Source organism: Misgurnus anguillicaudatus, chromosome 5 (genome assembly GCF_027580225.2).
Source record: "Misgurnus anguillicaudatus chromosome 5, ASM2758022v2, whole genome shotgun sequence".
NCBI classification, from domain to species: domain Eukaryota; kingdom Metazoa; phylum Chordata; class Actinopteri; order Cypriniformes; family Cobitidae; genus Misgurnus; species Misgurnus anguillicaudatus.
In genome coordinates, this window is record NC_073341.2 from 28,248,280 (window position 1) to 28,265,368 (window position 17,089).

At 36.4% G+C, this 17,089-nt stretch overlaps 1 protein-coding gene across 2 annotated transcripts in view; it reads right to left on the bottom strand.

The window, feature by feature from the left end:
• Positions 1–3,018: 3,018 nt before the first annotated feature.
• ajap1 (adherens junctions associated protein 1) overlaps positions 3,019–17,089 on the bottom strand; it is a 64,098-nt gene continuing 50,027 nt past the window's right edge. For both annotated transcript variants that reach the window (XM_055168356.2, XM_055168355.2), the window contains 4 exons: positions 13,121–13,208; positions 8,536–8,778; positions 6,367–6,489; positions 3,019–6,118 (listed from right to left, as the gene is read on the bottom strand). In XM_055168356.2, the coding sequence (XP_055024331.1) occupies positions 6,417–6,489; positions 8,536–8,778; positions 13,121–13,208 (404 nt within the window). In that variant the 3' untranslated portion in view covers positions 3,019–6,118; positions 6,367–6,416. The remainder of the gene's footprint in view (positions 6,119–6,366; positions 6,490–8,535; positions 8,779–13,120; positions 13,209–17,089) is intronic.

Here is a 17,089-nt window from a genome sequence, read left to right on the forward strand (position 1 = left end):
GAAGTGATCTGTCAAGAGAACCAATCAGATTATGCTGTCCTGTTCGGACGGGGACATCAGATATAGAGACGACGAGAACATCCATTTTATCAAGTGAAAACTACAGTATAATAACTCAACCTTTGATGGGTGCTGTACTGTAGTGTAGAAATAAACATGTCATATACAGTATAAGTAGGCCTATTGCACACATTTTTTTTTAAACTCATCTTTTCTCATGTGCCTTCGATGACAGGTGATTGGATGGTCGTAATTGGACTTTGGTCAGCAACAATTAAATGTAAATAAATTGAACATTTAACATTGGCTTAATGCAAGCTTTCAAATTGTACTTTTGGGTCATCAAACACTCTCCGCACCAAAAGTTGCAGCCATCTGCAGATTTTTTTTAATAAAACTGTAAAATGCGCGTTGTTGCAAGATGCGATTGAAGATTGTGAGAGTCTTAGCTACCTTGAAGTTTCCATCTGACACTTTCGCTGAACAGAACAACTTCAATGAACTACCTCTCCTGAAGCATCTGCTTCTTGGGCTATCCATCAAGACGGACAGCAGTTTGGCACTTTCTTGTGTTGATTTCATGACACAATCCGTTCCAAAATCTCTCTCTCATTCCCTCGAACCCCTGTGTTGTTTCTTTGGAGCATGATGGAGTGTTTTCGTTTTCATCTCTATCATCAGAGAACGCTGCTCATTAGGGTTTTCTTAGCCTGGTGTTTTTGACAGATAGCAAGAAATATTTTATGGGAAACAGTAGTGGGAGGATTCGGAGTCTGTGTGGATCACAGTGCGGATTGCATCTATTAAAAAAGACATCTGGGGCCTCATTTAGTAAGCGTTTTACGCACAGATTTGATCTTAAGACACTCCAACGCTCAGATTTATTAAACTTGTCTTTGACATAGAAAAGTACTTACCTCCATGTCAGGTTCCGACTTGACGTACGTACATTTCCTTGTGGTAATATTGCAGTATTGCAGGTAGGCATATTCACAACTTTTACAGCGTCAATATCATCTGTATTAGAGCTTAGATAGGCCCCCCCCAAAAAAAACATAACCGAAGCCCCTGCACGTTTTGTCCGATCCCGGCCCGACCGACAAATTAACTGTAAGTATGAGCCTGAGCCCAATTAAAATTTTTGTTTTAATAGTGCGCCGTGACGCTCTCAACTACAATTCAGAGTTCTTTGAACTACAGAAATCTGCTCAGAATTATCTTTATGAACTAATGCAACAAGGACGAAGCATGTTAACTGCGCTGCTTCACTGAAAAAAATGATTCATTCAATTTACTCATTTTTTCTAAGGCAAGTGGTCGCAATCAATTTATTTAAGCTACATTTAAACAACAACAACAACAACAACAACAAAAAAAGATTAAAAAACAAACAAAAAACTTTTGTTTAAATGTAGCTTAAATAAATTGATTGTGACCACATGAATGAATAATTTTTTTCAGTGTTTATTCAGAATAGAAACCTAATAAAAAACATGCAACAATGATGCACACAGAAAATGAACAAGAATGAACTGTAGAGAAGGCCTATAGGAGAAGGCCTACTACTCCAAAATAATTTAACAAGGTTTAAGAATATATTTTAAACAATTTGATATTTCAAAATGTAGGCCTATTCCAATGCAAAAAGGTGGCGCCCAAGCTATAGGTTCAGGAAACGAATGTCTAGTTCATCATCTTTTCAAAAAATATTTAAAATATAGCTAAATTGTTTCGCGGTGTAAAACGCACATGTTAATGGTACAGGACATGTGCTTTATTGAATGAAAATAAAAACGATTGAATTCAATGATTAAAAAAGACGTGAAAGGAACTAAATTGTAAAGCCTCAATCTACAATAAGGGACATGCGACATTTAAGAGTGATGAGTATTTCAAAAATTAATATAAATTATTCCCATGCATCAATTTTAATGTTAAACATCTGTAATTCCAAATGAATCCATATGGAATATATTCCGACAGTTTAAGATACGATCATTGGATTTTAAAGTCGAAAATATCTTATTTTACACCACTGTGAAGGAGGCATGGCAAACTGAAACACAAACTGAAACACAAATATTATGTTTAAGTGTAAAACTATATTTAAATGAAACCCGTGAATTAAAAGGTCCACTAATAATCGCCTTAACTCAAGTGATGTCAATAAAGTTTCCATGTTAGAATTTAGAAATAATAAAAACTTAAGCAAACGACCACAAATATGTTTTCTTACCACTCGCCATTGTGGCAGAGAATTTGGCCTTTGATAATTTTATATTTATATGCTAATGAATTAAAAGGCGGAGTTCTAAGAGCATTCAGCTGCACGCAATTTTAAGATCATTTGTGATTTATAAACTGCACATCTGGAAAAGAGTGCGTACGCTCATTTTCTCTGAATCACATTTCATTTCAGAAATGGTCTTAGATGAAATGTAGGATAGTTCCTACATCGCACTTTTATAAATGAAGCCCCTGGACAACAAACACATCTAAGCTCAATCAATAGAAATAATAAAATGTAAGGGACAATCTTGCTTATGAAATGCAATTTTTGAAACAAACAAACAAACAAAATAAAAACAGCTGGATGCTTAAAGTATGCAGTAAATGTTTCTACAAAACAATCAACCATAATATGCCAACGTACAGCAATTTTCTTTTTTGAATGACTTTTATTTTCAATATCATTTTCCCGGTCCAAATAACACCCCATAATCATTTTACAAACATTTGATGGTGTTTATAGAAAGACAGCCCATTTCATTTAACATCTTATTAATAGCAGAGAGTACTAAATGTACAGATTCTGATCACAGCGGCATTTACAGTGGCCAAAAACACAGAGAGCTTTAGAACAAGAATCAAAATCAATGTCACCTGGAAATGTAACTTTACCAATACCTACAAAAAGAGAAAGAGAGAGAGAGATGCTCAAAGACACAAAATAAAAAGTACACAGCACTATTTCGACACAGAGACTGTCAGGTCATACAGTATCCGTGTGTGTTCTCGTGTGTTGTTTTTTTATTTGTACCTTACATTGCGTTGTGTACTATATTCATAGATCTTATATAAAAAGAAAAAGAGGTACTCATCGATATATTAGACACAAATATAAAAAAGTTAAGGTACACAAAGTACAAAGTTTTTATTTCTATGGCAACAAGAGAACAGGTATCAGGTTGTTTTTGTATGGAATATATGAAGCGATGTTATATTCTACCTGCAACAAATCAAAGTCAAGGACTGTCTGATGCTTCCTTACTAAGCCTCTAAGTCGAACTGCTTTTACGGGTCACATGAGAAGAAATTTGGCGTTATCTCTCAGACAAGTGTTGGCTTTTTGGGAGGGTGGGGTGGTCAGGGATATATTAAATGTGATCCGCACCATATGAAACCTGTCGTAGTGAAATGTGACTCTGCAATTGTGCAATACAAAATCAAAATTAAACGAAACCGAGGCAAACAAAGGTTTGTTCCCGTAAACATTAGATTTTTATAAAACAACAGTAGTAGACTGATGATGCCTGAGTATAGTACCACATGAAAATACAATGTGACATAAATAAAAGCCTTTACAGTAAGCTGTGGTCATTTACATGCCAAACAATGAGGACAGCTCTGATTTATACGTATACATCAAAGCATAAACAACAACAAAAAAGATATTGCACTGTTTTTTTGATGTTTCCTTTAAAGAAAGCTATGATACAGATGAAAAGCACATTCGAGCATAATGCACATATGAAAATGGTCAACTAAACTTCTGCTTTTGGTTCAACTGATTCTGACTGCTGACTCAAAGCTTCATGTTTATCAGACTCACAGCGCAAAAACCTTTTCTCCTGTGCTGGCAGTTACACGGACCAGGTGTCTGTTTTTTATTTTAATTGACGTAACGTTTATTAAGCTGTCGAATGAGATGTTTTTGGAACAACATTCATTCTCGGAGTGAACGATGATATTGAGCTGAAAATAGTTATCATTCAGCCAAAACGTCTTCCGTGAGTCGCAAGTCTTTCATTCTTTTCAAGCAGCCCAGACTCATCTCAGACATTCTTCAAAAAAGATATTAAGGAAAAACATCTCTCCTACTGCATGAGTTACTTAAGAAAGTTCCTTTGTTAAGGGTATTGATTCCATGAAGTTTCCTCGTATTAAAATGCAAAACAAATGACCTGGTGTTTCCTCATTAATAGGAGAGCCACAGCTACAGCCAAAACAACACTGTCTGTATCGAGCCTTGGCACAAAGTCAATGTATATTCATCTGTCATTAACGTCTGCAGTGTGATGTAAACAAAATAGACGGATCCACTGGTACTGTGAGAGCTTGAAATATCACAACAGAGGTAAATATAAAGAAAACACATTTACACATACATAATCCAGAGCTTTAGTGGTTAGTAGTAATAATGGTTGTAAATGGCTGAATTCATTGGCTAGTGCAGTTTACATCATCTAGGACAAAACATACAGGTGTGTGAACGTATTTTCTTTGTGTGTATTGCTGTCTTTCGAGATGAAAGCAGATTTCACTAATGGATATAAACATTTGAAGTCATATCAGCAAATTTACTCCAACATGATTTACTTTTAAACTATTGCAAACGACTATTTTACTCTTTCACGGTGTTTGCCTGTGTTTTGTACCTGTACATAACTAAACATAATCCATAAACATCTCTGTTTTGGAGATGTACAATGGCCTTTACTGTACATACTGCTACCAACAAGAGCTCTTTGGTTTGGTGTCGCGATCTTAAACACACACACACATAGATGCTCACACACACGCAAACACACACAAATCCGATTGGCAAGTTTAGTGTTTTGTGAATGACTGCACTGCTGATTTCTATTTAAATAAATTGCACAAGTTTCTGTTGATAGAAAAAATGTGAAGACAATAAATAATAAACTGTTACCTTGAATAAAAACAAAATATCCCATAAAGAGATGTATGAACATTTTCAGTTCAGATTTCATTTTTCAAATAAATAAGTATAAACACAACTAAAAAAACGGCACTAAAATAAATATATAAACTGAATATTGATCGTTGATTGGTGATTTATTACATTAATTTTTAAAAGTAACCCTTTTTTTGTTGCGTTACTTAAACGTGACCCCTAAACCAGCTGTTGTCTGGTAAATGCACGGTATCAAACACCTTTTGAGGATCTGTGAGTCCGTAAACATGATTAATACCTGTAATCCTCCATTAATGAGGAAAAACTGGTAATAAAAGAAATTAAACATATGAAGCATGGCTTTGGCAAATCAAATAAGCTTCAATATGCTGAATCTGATTTCCACGTTGATTGTTTTTTTAAAAAATCTTCTACTCTTGCAGATTAACAGTCCCAAAAGTCCATGTGAACTGGGTCTGTCGAACACATAAGTAACCTCATTAGTATAAAAATAGAACTATTCCTTTAAAACGGGGCCTAGTAACAATGTAGTGAAATTAAAACCTGGTCTACTATTCATTAATGGATTCATTATTTTATTCTAAATGAATAGTGCTCCATATAAATATTTTTGGACATATGCAACACAGCTATTTCAAAACATATGTTTCAAATACATATTCATACTTTTTTTTATACAAAAACGACTGATGGATTGATATTGGGGGACAGTCACTCAAATTGTTCAACGTTGTGTCTGTAAGTATCCACGAAACCGAACACGTCCCATCTATATATGTAGTGGCACATAATGGCATTATTGGCACAAAGTTCAGAAAAGTCTTTCCTCCGCATGACGTATCCCATCAGAGAGAGCCTCGGTAGACCCTCGGCAGCTGAATGTCACTCCAGCGCACCCACATGTGCAGTTATATACGTATATAATATATCAGCTCTAGGTATATCATTTCTAAAACGATCACATGTCTATGGAAAATAATTTGGGAGTGGCATCCATAGCAATTCAATCAGTCTAGAAAAATAAACTTCTTCAGTCCATTTCTAGAGAGATCCAACGTTTGTACAAAACCACCTGTCCGTCTTTGTTCCAGTCTCTGTAATTGCTTGTTTGCTGTTGTTCTTGCTTTTGTGTATCAGTCTTTCATTTTATATTTGTTTCACAGATTTTCCAATAGGATCCTGTAAGTAGAAAAGATAGAAGTTTAGCTCTAAACTTTTCCATCTCTAGATAGAAAACTTTGCTACAGTATTAGTTATAGTGTCATTCTCAGCATCGCAATACATTTCTGCTCTTGGTGTATTTTTACATTTCAGACAAAAAATGTGAGCCCCAAGCCCAAAGAAATGCAATTTTCTGCCACAAACAAAGACGCTGTTGTAAAATTGCATCATGTGGACTTCAAAGCCACCTGAAATGAAGTACGTACCAGGGCACAAATTGAAGACGTGGGCTCAACCCGAAGGTAGTAAAAGTGCCTCAACAAGAGATCTCGAACCATTTCTCAGACACAAAGGCCACAGGGATTAGCTGCCTTTCGGTGGATGATGGTCTAGAATAGACAAACAGATCATTTCCTCAATGCTCCAGATTAAAGCACTTCTGTCTCACACTATTTTGATGTGGCTCACTGTGTGTTATACAGCAAACATAAGCATCTACAGTAGCTTTTCCTTAAACCCCTCTTGACCAGGGTTTGTATTCATAAGCACCCAGCACAGACATATTTAGTATGATAAAGCTTATATGGGATTTGTCTTTTCTTCGAGAACATTGAGCATTTGTTCAATTACATTTTAACCTTGTTTGAAAACAATGGCTTGGAAGACAAGTTTGAACGGGGTTTCCAAAAGGCAGATAACTAAATTGGTATTTTATTAAATATGTCAGCAAAGGAAATATGTTAAATGCATACATTTAAAGGAATAGTCTACTCATTTTCAATATTAAAATATGTTATTACCTTAACTAAGAATTGTTGATACATCCCTCTATCATCTGTGTGCGTGCACGTAAGCGCTGGAGCGCGCTGCGACGCTTCGATAGCATTTAGCTTAGCCCCATTCATTCAAGAGGAACTATATTTTATGGCGTAATAGCACTTTTGGGAGTACTTCGACTCGGCGCAGTAACACCCTCCCTCTCCCATTATGAGAGGGAGAAGGGGAGCGGACTTTTCAGGCGAGTCGAAGTACTCCCAAAAGTGCTATTACGCCATAAAATATAGTTCCTCTTTTAAATCCGCTTAGAAAAGCGTTACGTTTTATTTTGTACCACCAAACTTGCTCGTATAACTACTCGTCTTAAATAGGAAAAACGTTGATGTGTTTGGTCACTTCTAACTTTATCTCTACATGGTACCATTGAATGAATGGGGCTAAGCTACATGCTATCGAAGCGTTGCAGCGCGCTCCAGCGCTTGCGTGCACGCGCACAGATGGTGGAGGGATGTATCAACAATTCTTAGTTAAGGTAATAACATAGTTTAATATTGAAAATGAGTAGACTATTCCTTTAAGAACGGCTGTTTCAAAACCAATTAAAATGGCAAATACAAGCAGAAATAAATATGATGTATACTAAATTTGAAGTTTCATACATTTATACATTTTGCTTTGCTTTGTTGGTCCAGTTTAACAAGAAGGCTTTCCTTTGGTTTAAAGGGACACTCCACTTTATAGGCTCATTTTTCAGCTCCCCTAGAGTTAAACATTTGATTTTTTTCCATTTTGGAATCCATCCAGCTGATCTCCAGGTCTGGTGGTACCACTTTTAGCATAGCTTAGCATAATCCATTGAATCTGATTAGACCATTAGCATCGCGCTAAAAATAACCAAAGAGTTTCGATATTTTTCCTATTTAAAACTTGACCCTTCTGTAGTTATGTAGTGTACTAAGACTGACGGAAAATTAAAAGTTGTGATTTCTAGGACGATATGGGTGGGAACTATACTCTCATTTCGGCGTAAAAATCAAGGACTTTGCTGTCGTACCTTGGCTGCAGCAGGCACAATGATATTACGCAGTGCCCAAAAATAGTCCCCTTGGTAGCTTTCAATAGCAGGGGACTATTTTCGGGCACTGTGTAATATCATTGCGCCTCCTGAAGCCATGGTACGGCAGTGAAGTCCTTGATTATTGCGCTGGAATGAGAGTATAGTTTCCTACCTCTTAAAAAATATTTAATTTTCTGTCAGTCTTAGTACATGATGTAACTACAGAAGAGTCAAGTTTTAAATAGGAAAAATATCTAAACTCATTTTTGAGCGTGATGCTAATGGTCTAATCAAATTCAATAAATTGTGCTAAGCTATGCTAAAAGTAGTATCGCCAGACTCGGAGATCACCTGAATGGATTCCAAAACAGTAAAAATCAAATGTTTAACTCTAGGAGAGCTGGAAAATTAGTATATTTTCAAAAAAAAGTGGAGTGTCCCTTTAACTGGTACATCAGTTACTAGAAAACACACATAACCGATATGTAAATGTAAAATGAACACGCTCCTATATATTACAAAGCCTTAGAAACCAGAGATAGCACATCTAACACAAACATCCACTCATAACCAGTAAAAATAGAGAACTTAAGACTCTTGCCTGTTTCCATTGTAAGATGTCTTGTATATGGGTGTGTGCTGGATCATCTCATCCGTGTACACCGGTATGCCGGCCCGCACGCATTCGTGCGAGCACTGTAAACTGTCGTTGTAGGCGGTGAAGATGTCCACCTTACTGGGCACGCGTGCGGGCGTAAAGTCGGTCAGGTTTTGACAGCTCTCCTCCTGCTGGTTGATCTTTCTCTGATGGCTGCTGTGTCGGCCATTCCCGGACTGCGCACAACTACAAAAACACGCACCAAATTCACAAAGCCAACATAAAATCATACCTTGAACCGCCGTGTCTGTCCTACATTTAACATGGATTGGGGGACGCAGACATGTTGTGTACAAGTGTCTGAATTGGGTGTTGACGTTGATGAATTTTTGTTTTGATAGCATATTCATTTCTGGGCCTTTAAAGGGTTAGTTGACTTAAAAAAATGCTGTTCATTTACTCACCCTCGGGCCATCCAAGATGTAGGCGACATTGTTTCCTCAGTAGAACAGCTGAAATTGTGGTCCATGGTGATTTATAAAATGAATGTCCTCAGGTGCCAGTACTTTGAAAGTCCAAAAACCGAAGCACAGAATAAATCGCCAGTGGCTCCTTATATTATATTGATGTCTTATGAAGCAAAACAATCACTTTGTGCAAGAAACTTAACATAGTTTACAACATAACATAGGTGTAAAGTATTTTTACTTTAATCAAATACATTTTTAAGCATCTGTACTTTATCAGAGTGTAATATCATAATATCATACTTTTTATTCCACTACATTTCATATTAAATATCGTTTAATGCTTAACCTCTTAAACCCTGAGGACCCAGTCCCGGGTACAAAATTTCGTATTTTGACTCAAATAAAATATTCTTTTAATCTTTAATGGTCCATCATGGACCCCAGTAACACATATGAGATACTGTTTGAAAGCTTAGACTCTCTACTTTCTCCAGATATTCATCAATTTTATAAATCTTTTACTTTAATAATTTTATTTACACTTAATTTACAATATAACCACACACCAAAATAATTTTTTATATGATTTAATATTCACATATTTCTTATTTTTCAAGTATGACAAAAATGGGCAAGTCTTATATCAAATGAAAGCTCTCATTCTCAGGAATAAGGCTACAGCGTTATTTTTGTTCTATTATCAACACATATCCAACAATAGTTGAATGAATAATAAGGTAAAAAATCGTCTTTTGTAAACATATGGGAAACTTGAGTGTGGACTGCCTCAGATAGCACATATAGCCACAAATGATACACCATCTTTTCTCTTAGGTCCTACTCTAAAAAATGAGTCCATTCACAGCATTTTCTTAGGTTGTGTGCATGAATAATCCCTTGTTATTTATTATATGTCCAAAACAAAAAAATAATATTTATATGAAAATGTATTTTCGGACACTTCAGTAAAATGAAAATAACTTTTGAATGCGACATGCTAAAGAGATCATTCTTTTTTTGGGTGTTTACTGTCTGCTGCTGGTAACAACCAGAACTGTCTGCAGTCTGCTAGAGCACCCAGAACCAGAGTTATACACTATCAGAGGCAGTATTTACAACATATAAAAAGAAAATTTGGTGTTTCATCATATGAAAAACAACATAAATAACACTATTTGTCACAAACAGCAGCTTTTTATGTAACTTCAAAGGGTTTTCTTTAAAATGATATAAAGCAATTGCATTTATTCCACTGTATGTGGTTATGGGAGCACTTCAAATGTTTTTTGGCAGAAATTGTACTCCATATGCGTATTATTCCTCCCATCAGTTGGAGTAAAATAACTTTTGCATAGATTATGATAGAGAAAAAAATCTTTTTTCCTCTGTAAGCTGGCAATTGCTGGAATCAAACAAAACTGTCTGCAGGGAGCTGAGGCACTCAGGGCCAGAGTTATACACTTTTAAATAAAAACTTTAAAAAAAAAACATCAAAAAGCGCCTATTTATTTTTGTGTTTATTAGAGGACTGACATCACATACAACCATGTTTAGCACTTTCAACAGTGTTTTATGTAATTTCAAAGGGTTTCCTGTAAAATGATACCAAACATTTGTATGTAAACCTCTGCATGTGGGTATGGGAAGCTTTTGAAATTGGGTAGGCCAAAACCTGGCGAAAATGAAATTAAAAACTTTAATTTTTTGGAATATTGTGGTCTTTTTTTTTACAAATGACTTATCTGTGAGCTTCATTATTATTATTTTTTTTATGTATTTGTCTTCATAATCTTTCAAAAATGCAAATCTCTCTTTACTTTCAGTCACGGGGTATGGCAAGTGGGCGGGTACCAGGAAAAAATAGCAGCAATTAGCCGTTTCACTCGGATATACGTCAGGACGGGGAAAATAAGTTTCATTGTGACTTTAATTACACAAAAAAATACAAAAATGTAAAAGTACCTTAAAGTTTTACTTGAGTACAAGTAAAAAAGTACTAGATTTAAAATGTACTTAAGTATTAAAAGTAAAAAGCCTTGTATTTATGAAATGTAGTGAAGTACTGTAAAAGCTTGCCAAAGAAAAACACTTATAAAGTACAGATACTTGAAAAATGTACCTGAGTGAAGTAAAAACACTTGAGTACTTTACACCTCTGCAACATAGATTATCACAGGTACCTATAGCCTCAGACAAATGGGCAGCACATGCGTCAGTAATGTGGCAGGAAGTGCATGGTTCACTGCTTTTGCTCCCATAAAAGGCACTGCATAAAGTGGACATTACACAAATGGTCATCTCAGATAAAAAGAAAATGGCTTTGTTTTTATTACTCTTTTTGGCAAGTGTGATGCAAGTGGCTATATTACAAGATACAATTGCCCATCTCTCTCCAGAGCTCCCACATCAGTTAGTAGGGCACATAGACCTGACAGGAATTTATCCATAAGTGTCAGATGCATTGTGGACTGAGGCCGTAAAATACAATTAATAATGTAAATACTGTAGCATTCAGTTTTCAGATGATTCACTTCATAAGACCTTGATAAATTGTCAGGAACCACAGGGGTTAATTTTGTGTTACCTATTTTTCTACTCCCAAAGACACTGGGTGGACTTGCATTTCGTTCAGAAATAAATCTTAACTGTTCTGCTGAAGATACAATGTTACCTACATCTTGGATTGCCTAAGGATTAGTAAATTAACAGCAAATAAAACATTTTAATAAATGTATTAATAAGACAATCAAAACAACAAAACATTTGTTGTGTAACCTGAGTTTGTGAAATAATAGTATTTGGGTAGTAAATTATTAGTGCCTTCCTCGCCAATGAACATTCTCATAATAAATGTATTTTATTAAACAGACATCACTAAAATAGGTGTCCTAAAACATCAATCTTGTCTCAGTGACTAGCCAATCAGATTGCGCCAGTCATTGTGTGCCAGTCTTGTGCTTTTAAGCCTATACACTCACCTAAAGGATTATTAGGAACACCATACTAATACTGTGTTTGATCCCCTTTTGCCTTCAAAACTGCCTTTATTCTATGTGCCATTGATTCAACAAGGTGCTGAAAGCATTCTTTAGAAATGTTGGCCCATATTGATAGGATAGCATCTTGCAATTGAGATTTGTGGGATGCACATCCAGGGCACGAAGCTCCCGTTCCACCACATCCCAAAGATGCTCTATTGGGTTGAGATCTGGTGACTGTGGGGGCCATTTAAGTACAGTGAACTCATTGTCATGTTCAAGAAACCAATTTGAAATGAGTCGAGGTTTGTAACATGGTGCATTATCCTGCTGGAAGTAGCCATCAGAGGATGGTTCTTCTGCTGTTGTAGCCCATCCGCCTCAAGGTTGTGCGTGTTGTGGCTTCACAAATGCTTTGCTGCATACCTCGGTTATAACGAGTGGTTATTTCAGTCAAAGTTGCTCTTCTATCAGCTTGAATCAGTCGGCCCATTCTTCTCTGACCTTTAGCATCAACAAGGCATTTCTGCCCACAGGACTGCCGCATACTGTTTTCCCTTTTCACACCATTTTTGGAAACCCTAGAAATGGTTGTGAGTGAAAATCCCAGTAACTGAGCAGATTGTAAAATACTCAGACCGGCTCGTCTGGCACCAACAACCATGCCACGCTCAAAATTGCTTAAATCACCTTTCTTTCGGATTTCAGGAGATTGTCTTGACCAGGACCACACCCCTGAATGCATTGAAGCAACTGCATGTGATTGGTTAATTACATTATTGCACTAATGAAAAATTGAACAAGTGTTCCTAATAATCCATTAGGTGAGTGTATATGCACTTCATCAGTTTGTTGGTTAGCGTAAAGCAAAGTTCATCTGTTTTATTTGAGTTATCTTTATGTAATATTACATGTTGCTGCTTTCTTCATCTCTAACTTATAGTTTAAGTTAACAGGTTTTGGATCGAGCGGGTGTCTGTCAGAAACTAAGACTGCATGCTTACAGCAGCTTTAACACTGGGAAAAAGTAAGGATATTAAAATGCTAGCGGTAGAGGAATAGGGAGTGACAGACAAAGGCGGATAGACAGGAAGTAAGACAAATAGACAGGGAGACATGCAAGAAAAGAATGTTTCCTACCAGTTTTTAAGGACTAGTGTAGTGATCAAGGCTGCGACGATCATGATGAGGGACACAGTGATGGTGATGATCTGGTGAACAGCCAGACCTAAGGACACAAAGCAAACATCGTTAAGAATATATTGTATCTGCTACAAACTCTTTTTGTTTTTTACAGCACTTTTTATGTTTTTGTACTGTACTTGATTGGTTTAACCAAAGATAATAGATATTAGGAAGATGTCACAGTTCAATTATGGGAAAAATTCCTACACTCAATATGGCCGCTCAAGCAAAGGAATTCCCTCCTTCCCGAAAAAACCCAATCATTAATGGGTAAAGACTGACGAATCTTTGTAGGAGGGGCTCTGTACTGTGTGGTGAGTTACTTTCCAAGCTGGATAAAGTGTTTTTTGTGTGATATGAGTATAAGAAACAAAATATGGGGTAGTTGGTGTCAGGTTACCTTCTTGGTCAGAAATATGTTGTTTTATTGCAAGCGATATTAAAGATATCAGTCAAAGATATAATTCACATTAAAGGGATAGTTGAAAAATGAAAATGAAAGTTCTGTCCACCGTTTGTGGACCCCATTTACTTCCATAGTAGGAAAAATAATAATAATGGAAGTAAATGGGGTCCACAAACGGTTTGGTTACAAATATTTCTCAAAATATCTTTCTTTGTGTTCTTCAGAACAAAGAAATTAATACAGGTTTGTAACAACATGAGAGTGAGTAAATGATGACAGAATTTTTATTTTTGGGGTGAACTATCCCTTTAATTAGGTAGGAATTGGTCTTGTGTGACTGAAATAGCTCCCCGGAGGATCGCTTAAAGCACTTTGTTACAACATAGAGTTCATCATATTTTCATCATAAGTACAATGCAATAGGCATGATGCAACACAATGGCAGCCAATCAGAACATATTTGTGTTTATGTTTAAAGGCGCTCTAAGCGAATTGACGCGTTTTAGACCATAAAACATTTTTTGTTACATACATCAAACATCTCCTCACTATCTGCTTGCTGCCTGTCCGCTGATCAAACTGTAAAAAAAAATGCGATCTCTGTAGACAGCTCAGGCTCGACAAACGGCAATATCAACATAGTGGCCAAACCTAGCACAACAAAACATAACAAAGTGTTCCAGCCAATAAACGACAAGAAGCATTTGGGGGTGGGGGTTGGGCACGTTCATGAAAGCACGGACGGTAGAGGGATGGGGAGGCGTTAGCTACGCTCCGTTTGTTTGAAAACAGTTCAAACATCAACAGGAAGTGACGTCGCACATTATTCGCTTAGAGAGCCTTTAATAAACAGAGCTGAATTTCAGACCAGTTTTACAGTGGGTATGTCTACAGTGTAACAAAAAAAAATGTCTGTCACTGGGGCAGCACCCTTTAATAAAATGCTAATATGTACAAAATATAATTTTAATATAACTAAAATGCACTTGTTGGTACCAATATGTACTTCTGAGGTACTATTACAGTATGTACTTTTTGTAAGGGTACCACCCCAGTTACAACCAGGGACCATATTTTGACCTTTTCTTTTTTGACAGTGTACTTTTGACAGTATGAACTGCATATTTGATTACAGGTGGTTAGAACAAAAAGATTTGCTTTTATTGCACAAAATATAATTAAGTTTCATCTGGTCGAGATGGCGTGTCTAAATAAAAACATTATGTAACCTCTTGTAATTCAATATTTCCATTTATTTGACAGTTTTCTCAAAGTCTGTGCCATAAAACAAATTGCCTCAGATTGACAGAAAGCAACAGGAGAGAGATGGACAGAACACCAGCTGTCTAAAGGTCAATGATGAACAATTAATGCAGAACAAGAACTCTCTGTTCCAGACAAAAGACTGTCGTAAGATTTATGAGCTGCTCTATGCTTCTCACTCAAATACTACCAAATGGACAGAAATTAGAGTCTGCAGGGAACCGGTTAGTGACTTTTAGACATAAAGACCACTTCCATTTCTTGCTGGAACTGATAAGAGAGAGGGAAGCAAATTTATGGATTTCCACATCAATATTAAAGAACATGTTTGTGTGGAAGAGTCTGTGAGGAATAGCAGGATCCATATTAAAGATCGGGAGTTCCATGCGGATGGGGAAATCTGAGACCCGCAGTACATGTTGATGCATTTATTTGAGTGGAAAGCTTACAGTGCCTTAGGGAATTCCCAAGTTGCAGGTTTAATTTACTCAGGAAACCATATCAGAGTAATAACACTGTAGTGTCGGGCTGGAGTGGCACATTAGACTAACTGTCCACCTGAATACAGAATAGAGCTTTAGGATTTGCAGTAAAAAAATCTATATTTTAATATCCATTACATTGTAATGAATGAAATTAACATTCCTATTTGAGTTGGGTCAGGTCAGGGGTGGGAAAATGCACCCCATGTAGCCAAAGTAGAAACCTCGTTCAAAAAATAAAGCAATAAAAGCTTAAATGGCATAACACTGCATTAGTAGTTCAAAGGTTGTGGGTTTGATTACCAGGGAATGCACTTACAGATAGATTGTATAGTTAATATACGCTTTAAATAAAACTTGGTTTCTAGTGTGTCAAAATGTTATTTTAAATAAATTAATATTTTAGTATCTTAAATCATATACAAAATAGTATTTCTTGACATTGCTGATGTGTTTCTTTATAAACCAACATGCTTATAAACATGGAGTAGCACAGAGGTGAAATATCTCTGTTTACTGGAAAGTGACAAGACAAAACAATCCACCATTCGTTCCGAGAGAGAAAGAGAGATGAGAGAGAGAGAGAAAGAATGAAAGAGAGAGAGAGAGAGAGAACACACAGTTCAAGAAAGATAGTGATGTTTATGATGTAATAAAGCCATGGACATTTGAAACTGAAGAAATGTTTACAGTGAATGACTGTAACGTTCATAAAAATATATCTGCTTTATGAAGACAAAAGCTGCATAAAGTCAGCAGAAAGTAATCTAGTCTGATCTTTCGGGGGTTTATTTAAAATAAAAGTATGTTTTTGCTTTTCCTCCAGATAAACAAAATAATTCATTTCACCACTGTCACCAATGTGCAGCTAACACACTGTGAACTGTATGCATTATTCAGTGTACAGAAATAAAAGCAATATATCATCTCAGAAATAGCATACATTTCATATGTCTCTTTTATAAGTATGTATTTACTGCAAAGCCAATTTGCTACAGTGCAAAAATTGTGAAAAGCTCTATAGGAAAAAAAAACGTGTCACAAATTTACTTATTATTTGTTAAGTACACTCTCAGAAATAAAAGTACAAAAGTTGTCACTGGGACAGTACCCTTTTAAAAAGGTACACTGTGTACCCAAAAAGTGCATATTAGTACTTCAAAGGTAAAAACTGGCAGTTCAAAGATACATATTTGTATCTATATTTGTACCTAAATGGCACATATTTTTTAAAGGGGACTGCCCCAGTGACAGCTTTTTTACCTTTTTTTTGACAGTGTAATCAAAAAGAAACAGCAAATACTTTAATGTGTATTATTTATTTTACTGTTATGTTATTTAGCCATGCTGTTGAGATGTCCTGACCCCAATCGGTTCACACCAACCGCGTTTCAGGCGTCAAAATCGCATCTACGGCGCCTGGTTTGCAGCTTGAACAGTTCGAATGCATTTCGCGCGTGTAGAGCGAAGTAGACGCGCGGAAAAAGCAAGCATTTGAGGCGCGTCAGAGGCAAACTTCACTTCTTGTGGGAGGGGCAAGTGCTATGCGGTTGTCTGTTTGCAAGATGACTGATGTTGATTGTGCATGTATCGAGAGAGTTACCAGTTTGTATTTGGTCACCTTACTATAGGGGGCAAATAAACAGTGCGGGTCAATAAACGTCACTTGACTATAGAAATAAGAACTTGTGTCGTATAGCTCCGGGTGACTGCTCACGAACAATTTCAAGCATTCCTTCATGTTGAATGAGTGACTCTGGGCGGGGCTGCCGC